Raw genomic sequence first — 15,419 nt, 5'->3', positions numbered from 1 at the left:
ATGTTTATGATTAAGCATATTAGGCTATAAAATTTGGATAGTTCCAATAAAATCAGGATAATATATACCACACACATGCATACTTGTGAACCTAGCACAGTGCTACACACAGTATGGCATATGGATTGAGATGATGCTGGGGAGAAAACAATTTGCTGCAGTGAAATCGCATCCAGCTGTCAAATGAACAAAGGAAGCAGGAGACCACGGCTGATGAGAATCTTAACCATGGGTTCACTTTGCAAAGCCTTGCAGGAGGAAGACCAAATCGCTGAGGTCTCCACTGCCACACAAGCAAATGAAGACAGACTTGCCTGGAAACTGAGATGGACAAGTTCAAGTTCTGATGTGATAGTGTGTAATATATAAGAGCACTGACTACAGTTGTTCATTTCCTGATAGCATGCAGTGTAGATAGGAAATTAGATTCTTTTTTAGATGTTTTAGGAAGCTAAAATTAAAATCTGTCTGTCCCTTTTTTTAACAGGATTAAAGTCAGAAGGCCTTTATAGAGTTTCTGGGTTTACTGAACACATCGAAGACGTCAAAATGGCATTCGACCGAGGTAGGCTTGCACTTTCCTGAGTGCCAAATGATTTATCCTTACCATCCTCTCTTTTGGAACCAGATTTTATTCATAATGGGAGTGGGGTTTTAGAGCTACTGAGAGCTGTTCTGTAGGAAGCCAAGGAATAATGGTTTACAAATATCATAGTTATCTGCTTCTGTGGGGAAAGTGTTGTTTTTTTTTTTAAGTCATGGACAGTTGACCACATGGAGAAGTGAGTTTAAAATACTACTTGAAATGATCAGACAGCATTCGGTGCCATTAAGATGCTTGACTTGGTTGCCCAACATTTATGGTCAGTTCACATGGCACCAGGGTACCTTCTGCATCCTCCATCTCAGATCCCATTGACTGTTCTCCTTCTCCCAAAACTCCAAAGAAGAGAGCATAGGGATGGGGGTACCCCCGGCCTTGAAGTAGGGGAAGTTCAGGAGGGAACTCCTTTTGTTCCTTATGACTGTGCCATACGTCTTCTAGGCCGTATGCTTTCTTAGGTCAGATATCATGAGCCAACTTGGGAACTTCTTAACAATACAGATCACCAGGCTCCGCCGTGGGGACTCATTCAGGAAACTGAGTGAGCCCAAGAATCTATATTTCTGTTGAATGATCCAAATAATTCTGGTACAGGCAATCAGAGATGGAACCTCTTACCCACTAGATAGGACCTCCACTCTGTAGAATAGTAGACAAGGTCTCTGATGATCTAGCTGCCCTATCTGTTCAGGCTCATAGCCAGTTCCTCCTGTCTGTGTACTTTGTACCCCAGCAATACTGAAATACACCCTACCTCTTTTCATGAACAAGCACCTGGGCTCACATAGCTCTGTCCATCTAGAATGTGTTCACATGTCTGCCTGGCAAACACTTACCTATTCATCAGGTATCAGCTCAAGTCCTTCCTCTTTCATGACGCCTCCTCCCTGACCACCCTAAGCGGACCTAAGAATTCCATTTCCTTTTCCTCTACTCCGCCTTGTTTCCACATGTCTCCAGCATAGCAATCTTCCCATTTACTTGTAACTGCTGAGTTGCAGACCTGACTCCCAATCTAACTAGAGTTATTGGAAGGGAGTACAGTTGGCCTTCTGTATTTACAGGTCCCATATCTGTAGATTCAACCAATCATGGATCAAAAATATTTTTTAAAATTCCAGAGAGTTCCAAAAAGCAAAATTTGAATTTGCCACATGCTGGCAAATATTTATGTAGCCTTTATATGGTATTAGGTATAAGTAATCTAGAGATGATTTAACGTATACTGGAGGATATGCATAGGTGATATGCAAATACTAAGCCATTTTATATAAGGGACTTGAGCATCCTTGGAGTTTGGTGTCCATGCAGTGGGGAGTTCCTGGGACCATGGATACTGAGGGACAACCATATATGTCTTTTCTTCTTTGATGCACTAGGGCTTAACAGTGCCTGGCACATGGTAGATTCTCTATAAATATTTGTTAAATACATAAATGATGGGATCGGATTGCCTGTCTGCTACACTGTTTTCTGTACATTAGGAGCTTTTTTAATCCTCAGAACCAAATTTGCTGAGGCATTTGTTCTTTCTTCCCATTCTCTATATAAAAGAAAATGCTGAGTCGCTATGTGATGGAAACATTGTTATCCAAAAAATTTTATAGACTGTGACAATTAAATTGGACTGATGTTTACTAATGGTAAAACAAAAAGCCAAAAAATGTCTTCAGAACGATTGTAAAAATAGTAAGAAATATAACATTACCTATACCTGAGGGAAGGTTAAAGTTTCCCAGATTAAAGTCCTACTAGTGGAGGAATAATCAAGTGGAAAGAAACCTCAGTAAGCCCGAGAGACATTAGAAACTGAAGATACTCAACCATTATTTTATGTATGTGATCTCCAAATCCAAGTCCAAAGAATACTATATGAGATTCTTGATTTTTTAATTTCAAATTAGATTGTTATTCTATTATGAACCTTTGTGTCTAGAATATAAATTAGTGTGCTAGATTTCTCTTTAGCAAATTACCAGGGGCTAGGCCCCAAAGAACTATTTTAAGTCTATTTCAGTACTTTTTTGGCTGCACTTACCCTTAGACCCAAAAATCCTTCTCACCAAACTTCTTTTTGTTACTTCCTGCATCTTAGTGTTATGAGAAGCCAAAGTAGTCAGCTGAGACTTGTAAGGGAGCTTTCATTATTGGATCTTTTTTTTTTCTTTCTGGGCATGCTTTAACTTGGTGAAATAAGGTCCTAATTAGGAATTGGATCATTCATTGTTTTTCAGATGGTGAAAAGGCAGATATATCTGCCAACGTCTATCCAGACATAAACATCATCACTGGAGCCCTTAAACTGTATTTCAGAGACTTACCCATCCCTGTCATCACCTATGATACCTATTCCAAATTTATAGAAGCAGCAAGTAAGTATGGAGAACTAATTTTTTAATGGCACCAAATTTTTAAGTGCAATGTCTTTAACTTCAAGAAAATTAAAACTCAGACCTGATTAAATTATTGCATGAGGACTTGCTTTGCCAAGCGAGGGCACAATGGTACAGTTAATCGAAAACCAGGCGTAGTTCACCAGCTGAGTTGACACAGTACTAAGCCAACCCTCCTCAGCTGAAGCTGGGTGCCAGGCAGTTTTCTCTCTCCCCACCATTTCTTCTCTGCTAGGAACCAGCACAGTCAGGCTTACTCTGGTATATGTTGAAAGCAGAATGTTTCTGTAGTAAACAGTCAGATGTTCTTCACTGAGAACTGTATAGATTAACCACTTTCATCTATTAAGCAGAATCCCCTGCTAATGGATTAAAGTCTTACTCCAAATTATGCGCACTTGATGCTGTTCAAAATTAGTAATAGGCCAAGTACCGTACTAGGAGCTCTCACTAATATCGTCTTGTTTAAGCTTCTCGTCTACCTGATGAGGCAAATACTCTAATCCCATTTTACAGAGGAAGAAAGCTAGGCTTAGAGAGCAGAGCTCATGGGTCCGGGAATGAACATCAGCATTGGACTTCCATCAGCCTATAGCTGCTCATTCAGGGTTTGGCACTTGGGTCACTACTGTCAGGAAAGAGGGTGTGTGTGTGTGTGTGGGTGTGTGTGTGTGTGTGGGTGTGGGTGTGTGTGTGTGTGTGTGTGTGTGTGTGTGTGTGTGTGTGTTGGGGGTGAGTTGCACTACACTTTGTCCAGGAGCATAGTGAGGAAGGGGAGATTCAGGTGCTGGAATGCATGACATAGGAGTCAAGCACATTTTGAGGAAGTTTTTATTTAAAAATACAACCTTTAAAGGTATGTGTTGCTAAATATAGTGATGAGATGCCTGACGGGGAGAGATGCGGGCAGGCTGGGATTAGCGCAAGGTGTAAAGTTTCCAGATGAGTTGTGGCCCTATTCCCTGGTGAAAGCATTCTTTCCTGGGTCGCAGTGGTCTTGTAGGGAAGGTTCTGGCAGCAGGATACTCTCTGCCCCAGGAGGAGTGACCAGGAGAGCTTTCTTTGACTGGCTGCCAACAGCTATCAGAGTCCTAAGAAGCAGAAGCATGCACGCTTCCTCCCATTGTTAATGTGCTTACTATCTGCTTCCTAACCTGGACGGCACGCTGGGGTTTAGCCCTGGCAGCATTCTGGTGAAAAGTACCATCAGTGCAGACTGAGTCGGCTGGCTCACCTGCCCATGCCCTTGCATTGTAAAGTGCATTTGGTTCCGGAAGGCTTCTGGGGAAAGACTTGGTAGACATCTTCAAGAGAGGACTCCCAAGTGTGGTCCAGTTTAAATGAAAGCTGGTGATAGTAAGCTTTCTAGCAAATCCAGCATTCAGAAGATGGGCGAAGCACAGTCTGTGCATGTGCCACCGGTAAGCATCTCCAGGACCGCAGATTCCTGAAGGGCAAGGACTGTGGGCAGTCTCCTGCCATGTAGCCCGCAGACGCTCAGTACGCATGTGCTTCCCAGCCTCAAACCCTTTCTGGAATAAGGCAAGACATGAATGAATTGGTTACTTTAAGTGAAATATTATTAGACTTGCCCTTCCTCTCTAGGCAGAACAAACCAAACTTCTTGTTACTTCTCTGAAAACTTTAATGTTTCAACACGGCACCAATATTCATTTGGTGTGATCTTCACAGAACTCTCCAATGCGGATGAGAGGCTGGAAGCAGTCCATGAAGTGCTGATGCTGCTGCCTCCTGCGCACTATGAGACCCTCCGGTACCTGATGATCCATCTCAAGAAGTAAGCTGACACCTCCTTGACTCCGCCTCCGCAAACCCTATCTGCCCTGGGCAGTTACTGCGTTAGGAAAAGTTCACAACCTCCCCAGTCCATTAAGTGGACAGACCCTGCTTTAGCAGTGAATTAGGCTGCCTTCTCCAGGCCAGCCCCTTTCGTAACTGCTAACCACTCACTCTAACACTTCAGATGTGTTATCTCTACGAGGTGGGTACTGTTAGATGATACTGCTGAAGCTTAGGGAGATTAAATAACTGATGCGAAGAGATGAAGTAAAGCCAGGATTGAAACCCAGTCTGATCCATAGCCCTTACTCTGTCTTAACCATTTGTCTACGCTGCCTCCACATCCGCACCTTCCTCCAACACAAGCCTTGTACTCTGTGTTCTGTTCTTCCTCCTTTTGCTCACTCTAGTCCCAGACTCCCACTCGGATCTCTTGTTTTACTTGGTGTATTAAATATCTATCATTGAGTAACAAATTGCCCCCAAACTTAGTGACTTAATAAACATTTATTATTGCTTAGTCTCTGTGCTCAGGAATCCAGGTGGCTACGTTGGGTGCCCCTGGTTCAAGATTTATAATGAGGTTGCAGTCAAACTGACAGTCAGGCTACAACCTCATCTGAAGGTTCCAGTGGAGGAGCATCCACTTCCAAGGTCACTCACATGGTTTTTGGCAGGATTCAGTTCCTCAGAGGCTATTAGATTGCAGGCCTCTCTTGCTGACTGTTCTCTGGAGGCCACCCTCAGTTCCCCATCATATGGGTCTATCCAGAGGCAGTTCACCCCAGTGGCAGCTGGCTTCCTTACAGCAAGCAAGCAAGAGCACCCAAGATGAAAGATAGTCTTTCTGTAACCTAAGCTCAGAAGTGATTTTGCTACACTCTCTGTGTGAAAAGCAACTCACTAGGTCTAGCCCATGCTCTAGAGGAAGGGGTTACCGAAGGGTATGAATTTCAAGAGGCAGGGATCACTCGGGGCCATCTCAGAGGGTGCCTGCCACAGAGGCTACACCGGGTTACCTGCGTGAGCATGTGAGAAAGATGGGGATAGGTGTTTACAGGACACTAGAGTCTCCGGTTCCAGACTCTTTTTACCTAAACCATGGATCTCTTTCCTTCATCGTACTTGTATAGTGAAGTCAATGAGTTGGTCTTTGAGATGTTGGAAGGATCAGGGCACTTCTGTGTGCCTTCCTCTGTGTTTCTGGAAGATTCATGGCAACAGCTCATTTTTAGATAAAATAAGCCAAAAATTGTCTGTACTAAGCAATTTACAGATCCGTTCAGTAAGTGAAAGGAAGCAAGTGGAGAACACTATAGAAACACTAAGGCACTGAGGTTTTAATTTTTCTACCTTTAAAACATATACTCTTGCTCACTTTCAAGGTAATCAGAGATGTAACATGTAGCTTAAAAGAGTCCCATTTTGATTAATTTATTGAATTTAAGAGTACAAGTAATTTTTGGATACAAACTAGACTTGAATGTCAGTGTGGCTTTTAATTAGCTATAAGTTATTTCTTCCAGTGTCCAACTGTTATACTTTAGAAGGCAAATTATCATTATCAGGAAAAATGCTGACATGTGCCAGTTAAATCTTAAATGCAAATTATAAGCATTTTTGCCACCGAGGGTTTACTAGCCATCTTGTTTGGTCAGGTGTGGTGCCTGACTTAATGGGGAAATACGAGCAGTTTGAAAGTGAAGAATGTCCTCTTACCTCCCTCTTAACTTTGCAACAAGAACGTAATGCAAGCTGAATTAACCTTCCTAAAATAATGCTAAATGGCTAGTCTTAATTAGCTTCAAGAGAATAAGCACAAAGGGATGGCTTTCTGTGTGAAACCTAAACGTATGTTAATCCTATTTTGCTCTTCTTTGGAGAATGTACTCCCTTTTAGATCTATTATGAACGTCCTTAAACCTAAATTCCTTAAAGCAAAAATCTTGAGAGATCATAATTTTATTCTACTAGGAAGGTATTAAGCCAGCTTTGGAGTTTGAACATCATCTTTAAAGTCTTTGCAGTTCTTACCTGGATGTTGAAATGATTTTCTTTTTTTTTTAATAATTTTTATTGGAATATAATCGATTTACAATGCTGTGTTAGTTTCAGGCATATAGAAAAGTGAATCAGTTACATATATACATATATCCACTCTTTTTTATATTCTTTTCCCATTCAGGTAATTACAGAGTATTGAGTACAGTTCCCTGTGCTATACAGTAGGCCCTTATTAGTTATCTATTTCATATATAGTATTGTGTATATGTCAATCCCAAGCTCCCAGTTTATCCCTCCCCCCCCCCACCACTTTCCCCTGGTAATCATAAGTTTGTTTTCCACATCTGTGACTCTATTTCTGTTTTGTAAATAAGTTCTTTTATACCATTTTTTTAGATTCCACATATAAGTGATATCATATAATATTTGTCTGACTTACTTCATTCAGTATGACAATCTCTAGGTCCATCCATGTTGCTGCAAATGGCATTCTTTCATTCCTTTTTATGGCTGAGTAATATTCCATTGTGTATATGTACCACACATCTTCTTTATCCACTCTTCTGTCAGTGAACACTTAGGTTGCTTCCATGTCTTGGATATTGTAAGTAGTGCTGCAAGGAACATGGTTTTCAAATTATGGTTTCCTCTGGATATATGCCCAGGAGTGGGAATGCAGGATCATATGGTAGTTCTGTATTTAGTTTTTAAGGAACCTCCATACTGTTCTCCATAATGGTTGTACCAATTTACATCCCTACGAACAGTGTAGAAGGGTTCCCTTTTCTCCACACCCTCTCCAGCACTTATTGTTTGTAGATTTTTTGACGATGGCCATTCTGACCAGTGTGAGGGGTACCGCACTGTAGTTTTGATTTGCGTTTCCCCAATGATTAGTGATGAAATGATAATTTTCAATTCCAACAGTAATTACTGCTCCAGACCTCATCCTGTGGGAACTAGAAATAATGTCCAACTGCTTTCCCGTTTGGCCACATTCCAGCCATTCCCGGTCCCATGATGGCTTAACCTTTCTCCTCAGGCACTAGCCCTGCCAGCAGACAGGGAATCTGCCCTCGGCTTCCTGGTTTGCCAGCATACAGACCAGAAGACAGAGACAAGAGGGGGATAAAAAGACATCCGTAGAAGCCTAGACTAAATCGGTATGCCCTATGGGCCGCCTAATAATCTACTGCCCCTGCAAACCAATATTCCCTCAATGAGAGTTCCACATTTATTTAATAAGAAAGACTGATTTTATAATTTTAAAAAGTGTGTCTATACCAGATTCAGTTAGTAGTTCACGTCTACTGGCTGAAGGCAGCATCAATAATCTAAAACTTTTTTAAGTCAGAAAATTACCTTTTAAAAAAGACTTCTCTATAATTCCAATTCTCAATTTTCTTTTGCAAATTCCCAAACCAGAGAAGTTCTCAGGGGCCCATATGTTCAAAATCAGTATACAAATCCACCCTTGAGTCTCTATAATGCCTCTGTGTATATGTCTGTCTTGCAGGGTGACTCTGAATGAAAAGGACAATTTCATGAATGCTGAAAATCTGGGGATCGTGTTTGGGCCCACCCTGATGAGGTCCCCTGAGGACAGCACCCTCACCACCCTCCATGACATGCGGTACCAAAAGCTGATTGTGCAGATTTTAATAGAAAACGAAGATGTTTTGTTTTAATCCACCAGGGAAATGAGCTGAATGGCCCCAGCCCCATATAAGTTGATAAGGCTAGAGAAATAAAAACATCTCTTACACTTGATTTGTTTTCCAAACAAGTGACGGAATTTCCTGGACTGCAGTGGATTGCCAAGTTGGCTATTGTGTCTCATAGACACTGGCCCCCTCCACAGGAGAACAGCAAGGATGAGGGTGAGAAAAAGCCCTCACCTCGGGTCTTTGCCGTGCCTCGTATGTCTGTCTGTTTTACTGGAAGAGTGATTAATAAATCTTTCTTTAACTTATTAAAAAACAATGTAGACCTTTAAACTTCAGTCTTATCAGTAATAAAAGGGAACTTAATTCATAGAGGTACTTGATACAGTTATACATTCTCCACTTACAAAAAGAAGACAATTCTATATGTTAAATGTTAAATGAAACATATTGTAAAATGTATTTTTATTTTAGCTGCAAGAATGTTACTTTATTTTAGCCAATAGAACTCAATGCAGTGCATTGATTATTACCCTGTGTACCTTGTCCTGCCTTCTTGCTGTGATCCCTGAAAAAGTTTACCATGAATGCAGTATTATCTTGACATACCTCTGTCCTTATCAGTGCTTTGCAATGAAATTTCACCTCCCACCTCTGTCCCTGCTTTTGATAGTTTTTGCTGTTAAGCACTGGCATTTTGCTATCATACGGTATATGTTTATAGCAATTGTAGGATGGTCTGAAACATCCATAAATTTTCTTTCCATAAAAATTTTGTGAAATCCCAGGGTATATTTCGGAATTGGTCATAGTCTTTCCATATCATGTGTGTACATCACAGAACATGCAAATGTGGCCATTTTACACAAAAGGAGTTGGAAACACTGGTTATATCTAGGCCGTGTAAAAAGTCAGCACTTTTTTCTTATCAGGCAAGCACTCTGAATTCATCTGTTAATGGCAAGTTGTATTTTTGCCGCATTTCTGTATTTATGGAAAGTGAATCTGCAGAGTCATTGTTGATTTTTTCATTTTTGTTTTATAAACAAGCCTATTTTTTAAAGTAAGAATGAATACGTTTAGTTTTTACAAATATGTGTTCCTCCTTGATCAAAGTAGCTCTGATGGATAATAATTTGATATGACTTGATTACTATAGTTCTATCTTATTGGTTATATTTATCTCAGCATGAGCTTTCCACACCAAGATTTCTATATTTTGTAACATAGGTAAAATATTTAAAATGGCAAAAAGTGAAAATCTAATTTTTTTTCTTAACCCCAACTACAACATCTTTTCCTCTCATTGTCTGAGATGATTCACGTCGTTACTCACTAGTCTTGTTTTGGAGTGACCAGAAGAGAATTGCTGTGTGATACGTGAGCTGAAAGGGGAGAGGGCAGTGCCGTGGTCATCCTGGGAGGTCCCGAGGCCTGTGCGGATGGACTCCGCGGGCGCACGGGGGTCACCATGGTTCTGCTTGGTCCCTGCTAGTATCGTTCCTCCCAGCTGTACAGGTGTGTGTTGTAGCTTATGTCCTTCTTGATACTGTCAAAAAATTATCTGGAAATGGTTTTATTTTGTGAAGTGAACAATACTTTGTAATTTATGATTGTGTAAATGGAAGGAAAAGCATTAAATGTATTAAATTCTTCTGTCTATCATTTTGGAAGACGTGAAGGAAATTGATGTCGGGGTCGGGGGGGGGAAAGAGGGGCAGGATACTCAGAACATTGCTCCCAGATGGATTGTGGGCAATACAGTTTCTACCATTACCAAAACTCGATGGGAAAACAAACACGCCATGGAGGCCCCACCTCCTGGCCTCACTCCCTCCTCCAGCTACCTCCTGAGGAGCCTGCCTGCAATTAAGATTCCAGTACTCCAGCTTCCCTTTCTATAACACCCACTGCATTTACATCCTTCACTGAGAGATGTGGTGTTTAGAGCAGGGCACCCGAGGCCACTTGCAGGAGGGCAGAAGAACAAGAGTTTTGGAGCCAGAAAGACTCAAGTTTGAATAGCAGATCTGCCTATTATCAGCTGCATTTGACCTTGGTAATGAGTTTGCTTATCTGAAAAACTGGGGGAAATATTCTGTTTGGGACACCTTAGATGAAATGATCTAAAGTAATTAGTAACAGTTACTTCTTATCATTATTTTAAGAATGATGACTTAGGAGGGGAAATGATATAACATGAGGTAGAAAGGAAGACATGAGAGAAAAGGATTTGTCCCAGGTTAAATCCAAGTGCGAGTAATAATAAGGGGTGTTATTTTAACAGAACTCTATGTGTAATGAGGTTCACTTGACTCCTTTTCTCAAATGTGATTACAACACCTGATCCCCTCTAACTTGCTTTAGTCCGAAGCCTGCTCATCCTCACCTATCTTCCCCACCATCTGGCAGCCTGACGTAGCTCCTCTTACCTGGCTTGAAATTCCTGCCATTGGAATAACTCTAGTAGTTGGACCTGAAAGGAGGCAGTGTTGTTTCCAGAACCCACTGTTAAATTGTCCACAGGTGGGTTATGGGAGGTGGGACAGGATCAGTGTGGGTGAAGAAAGACCCTCTTCTCTCTCCCATTAACATAAATGGGCACCTGGTCTCTAAGCTTGGAAGGGGGCTAGTGCAGAATTTCAAGGCTAGCTGCCTGGAAGGGAAGAAGGAGGGGAGGTACGGGGAGTTGAGGTAAGTCACATACCACACAGGTGTGTTGCCTGGGCCGTCCTGCCTCCAACTGAAGACGCAACTCAGCTTACAAATTCCCAAAATCTATCAATCCCCAAATTTACAGTCAATCTCTTGATTTTTAAAAAAGCAACGTTCATTCATTTTCAACAAACATTTATCAAGCCCTTATTAATGGGCCAGACACTATGAATACTGGCAAGGAAAAGGTTTATCTCACTGGAAGAATTAAATAATAAGTTTAGTTTGGCTGGAGAGAGAAAGCCGGTCATGTTAAGGATTTTGGACTCCAACATAAAGGGGGCTGTTGCTACTAATTTTTTTAAATAAACAATTTTAGAGTAGATACTACAGAGAGTTCCTGTGTACAGCTCACCCACTTTCCCCTAATGTTAAGATCTTATATAACCACAGTACATTTATTTAAATTAAGAAACCAACATTAGTACATTACTATTAACTGAACTCGAGGCTTTATCCAGATTTTATGAGTTTTCCACTAATGTCCTTTTTCTGTTCCAGGATATAATCTAGGACACCACATTGCATTTAGCATTAATGGGTTTTAAGAAACAAATGACAGTCGAGTTTACATTTTTTAAAGAACACTTACTTGACTGTGGATCCATCAGAGAATTTGTGGGCAGGTGGGGGTAGTGAAGGTAGATGCAGGGAGTCCCTTAGATGTTCGTTGTTGTTAGAGCACTAAGGGGATGTCGCCTGGATCAGGTGGTAGCAAGGCAGAGATAAATAGAACTGAGTTATGTTTAGGAGGTAGAGTTGAAAAAGTTTGGTTAAAGAATCAAGGACGACTCCCACATTGCTTAATTTGACAACTGGATGTTTTCTGAAATGAACACAAAAAAGAGCCAGTGGTTCTTGAGGAGGGGTGGAAAGAGTAAGGAGGAGGATGAGTTCCATGTTGGACATGATGAAATAGAGATACCTGTGAAATTTCCAGGCAGAGATGTCATCAGCAATTGCATTAACAGACCCAAGCTGGAGGTAGGCATTTGGGAGCAGCACCAGAGATAATAATTGGAACCGTGAGACTGAATAAGAGTGCCAGGGACACAGAACAGAGAAATACAGGAGAGGCCCAATTCAAAGTTCTCTAGAGCACCGACATTCAGGAGAGGGGACGAGAAGGAGGAGAGGGCACGAGAAGGAGGAGAGGGCAAATGAAGTCCATTTTGATATAATAAAATACAGAGACTCTCGTGAGTGTGGTTCAGACTCTTCCCTTGTCTTCAGGTTCATTTCATTATGTCCTAGTCCATTTCTTTGTTCCACTTCGAGGTATTTTGCTACACGCAAGGCACCATGTTAGACCCTGTGATTTGGAGGGGTTTGCTTCATTAGATGCTTTGTAAATGCAAATGAGCCAGGGTCATGTTTTCCCTGAGCTGAAAAGATATCATACGCAAGGACTTCCTTCATTGCCTTCTGCTGCTGTTTGTACACACTTCTAATCCAGCAGTTACCACAAAGTAGTGCGACTGTATGTCCATCTATCTCCCACTGAAGTACACACTCCGTGGGATCAAGAATGGTGGACTCCACATGGTGGTCAGGTACATCCCTACTTACCTTGCAAGCCTCAACTCAAAGTTTACTCTCTGCTGAGACCTTCCCTGGCTTCCCCAGGCAGGGTACATAGGTGCCAGCTGTAAACACATGAAAACATGAAAAGTTCAGAGAACAATCTAGAGTTGGATTCAACCAGAACGTGAAATGTGAGGGAAGAGGAGGGGGAATGAGATTAAACAAGCAGGTCTGCGCCAGGGAATAAGGAACCTTGTGTGCCAAGTACACATCAAACTTAAAATGATCGGTCTGATGACACATGGAGGATAGGCCAGAGGATGTAAGATTAGAGACACAGAAGATAATCAAGAAGATGTTATAGGCAATGACAACCTGAACTTGACTCCCAACAGGAGGGATGGAGAAAAGTCATGATAAGAGAGATATTTAGGAGGTTGTCAGGACTTAGTAATTTAATGCCAAGATTGAAAGGACAGAGTCACAAATGACACCCCCATTTCTGGTTTTTACAATTAAATGACTATTTAGGAATATAAGAGAATATAGGAAGGAAAGGGGTTCAGCAGGGAGAAATCATGGATTCAGTCTGCAGGATGCATTGTGGTGCTAAAATGGGTCACACATGCAAAAATGTCTAGCAAATGGCTGAACACATGGTTTTGAAACTCAAGAAAGAGGGATGAGATCAGACTGTATAGACAGCTGAAGTAAAGAGGACCAATAATAGGTCCTGGCTAAGAATAAAATCTAAGGAGCAGGCAAGTTTAGAGAACTTTGCAAGGAAGGTCAGAAATGGCCAGAGGAGGAGGAGAGAGTCAGGCATGTAAGGAGAAAGCAGAGACAGAACCTCAGGGATGGAGAGGTTACAAGGGTCAGATGCTGCTACAAGATGATAAGGTGATGAGTCCCCGTTGGATATGTCAACTAAGGAGTCCCTGTATCTTAATGGGAGCTTTTCAGTGAGGACAATGTGGTGCAAGGCACAGGGCTAAACATATGTTTGATCACTCAGGTTACCCAGTTTTTTTCTATGTCCTAATCTACACAGTGGGTATAATCTTGGTTTGTTCTAGTTCCCTAATGTGAAAATGGGCATAACAACAGAGTACCTGATCTCCCCTTCTTGTCAGAGTGCTTCTAAGCAAGGATCCACTGAGATCTGAATATAGAAACTAAAAGCTCAGTATAAACTGGATGGTAATGTACAAATGTTGATTATTGTACGCAGGAATGTCCTTAGGTGGGGCAAGCCCAGGATAGTCCATTAGTTGGCAGGTGTGGAGGATGTGGAGGCATGGGACTGCAGCAGGGCATTACTGTCAAGGGCAACGTAGGGCTGCAAGAATCAGAAGCTCAGGCCAAATAGCCCACCAAGGAGAGATGCTCAGACTCCAAAGTCTAAGCAGAGAAGACAGGTGGCATGACAAAAATAGACCTCTTTAGGCCAGGAATTCAGGGATTCAGTGCCATGGATCAAGTCAGAAATGAGAGAGAGAGAGTGTGTGAGAGTGTGTGTGTGTGTGTGTGTGTGTGTGTGTGTTTGAGAGGAATATGGCTTCTTTTCCAGGGAGGTCACATGCTAAAACGCATGAGGTTTTTATGGGCCAAGAGGTTCTTGACTCTTAGAATGGTCAAGATGATCACCTTGGAACAATCAGAAACAGTCCCAAAGTGCCAAGTCCATGGCAAGGTCAATGTAATACCAACAGCCCATACAGACTGCTGTTTGAGCATGGATTACTGACTTCTAATAGTAAGGAGATGATCATTAACCTGTAAGAAGCACTAGATTCATCAATCAGGAAAGTATCTGTTGCACATAACATGATGCAAGGAGCTTCAACAATAAGGACATTAATTATCTCAACAAGAAATCCAAATGTAGGGCATCTCCAAGATTGGTGCTGTCATTCTTTCTGCTCCATCATGCTTGGTTTATTGGCATTTCCCTCAGGCTTTGACAAACATTGTGGCTTCAAGGAGGTGGCTTCAAGGAGAAGCAGGACAATGTCCCATTTAATAGCTAAGAAATCCTTACCCCGACACATATCCCTTCACAATTCATAGCACGTTTATGGCTAAACCAGTCACTAGCAAGGGGAATGAGATTACCATGATTAGTTTAGATCAGTGTGGCACAAAGTATCGTCCCTTCAGCCAGCAACATCATGACCTGGGACTTGTTAAAAATGCAACTTCACAGGCCTCCATCATGCACTGGGGCTTGGGACTCACGATTTGGTTTTTTTCCAAGTTTACTCTCCTTTTTATTTATGCATCATTCAAAAAATATTCATTTTGTGCCTGCTTTATGCTAGCCGCTATCAACACAATTATTAACATAACAGACACAGTTTCTGCCCTGATGGAACTTAAAAGCTAAAGGAAGAGATGGGTACCCACACATACCTCATCACAAATTCTTCAAGATAAGCTGAGGTAAGCTAAGCAGGAAAAGTACAGGGGTTTTCAAAGATCACAGGAATTTTAGAAGAACCTGATATCGCCTGAAGGGTCTGTAATAGTTTCCACAAGAATGGTTCTGAGTGGGGGGCTAAAATTTTCTGCCGTAAATCCTGTGAAACCAGGTTGTTAGAGAATCCTGGATGAAACCGTCCAAGCAAAGGGAGCAGCATAGACAAAGCCCCTGAGAAGGGAAGGAACGTGGGCAATTTAAAAAAATGTAAGCAGCGCACTATAGCTGAGGCACAG

At 41.7% G+C, this 15,419-nt stretch overlaps 1 protein-coding gene across 3 annotated transcripts in view; it reads left to right on the top strand.

Moving 5' to 3' along the window:
* Positions 1 to 8,781, top strand: part of CHN2 (chimerin 2) — a 293,355-nt gene extending 284,574 nt beyond the window's left edge. For all 3 annotated transcript variants that reach the window (XM_057732666.1, XM_057732665.1, XM_057732668.1), the window contains 4 exons: positions 488 to 565; positions 2,839 to 2,976; positions 4,690 to 4,795; positions 8,318 to 8,781. In XM_057732666.1, the coding sequence (XP_057588649.1) occupies positions 488 to 565; positions 2,839 to 2,976; positions 4,690 to 4,795; positions 8,318 to 8,489 (494 nt within the window). In that variant the 3' untranslated portion in view covers positions 8,490 to 8,781. The remainder of the gene's footprint in view (positions 1 to 487; positions 566 to 2,838; positions 2,977 to 4,689; positions 4,796 to 8,317) is intronic.
* The last annotated feature ends 6,638 nt before the right edge of the window (positions 8,782 to 15,419 follow it).

The sequence above is a fragment of the Hippopotamus amphibius genome, chromosome 4 (assembly GCF_030028045.1).
Source record: "Hippopotamus amphibius kiboko isolate mHipAmp2 chromosome 4, mHipAmp2.hap2, whole genome shotgun sequence".
NCBI lineage: Eukaryota > Metazoa > Chordata > Mammalia > Artiodactyla > Hippopotamidae > Hippopotamus > Hippopotamus amphibius.
Note: the sequence above shows the minus strand (reverse complement) of the source record. Positions and strands in the feature narration are given on the sequence as shown.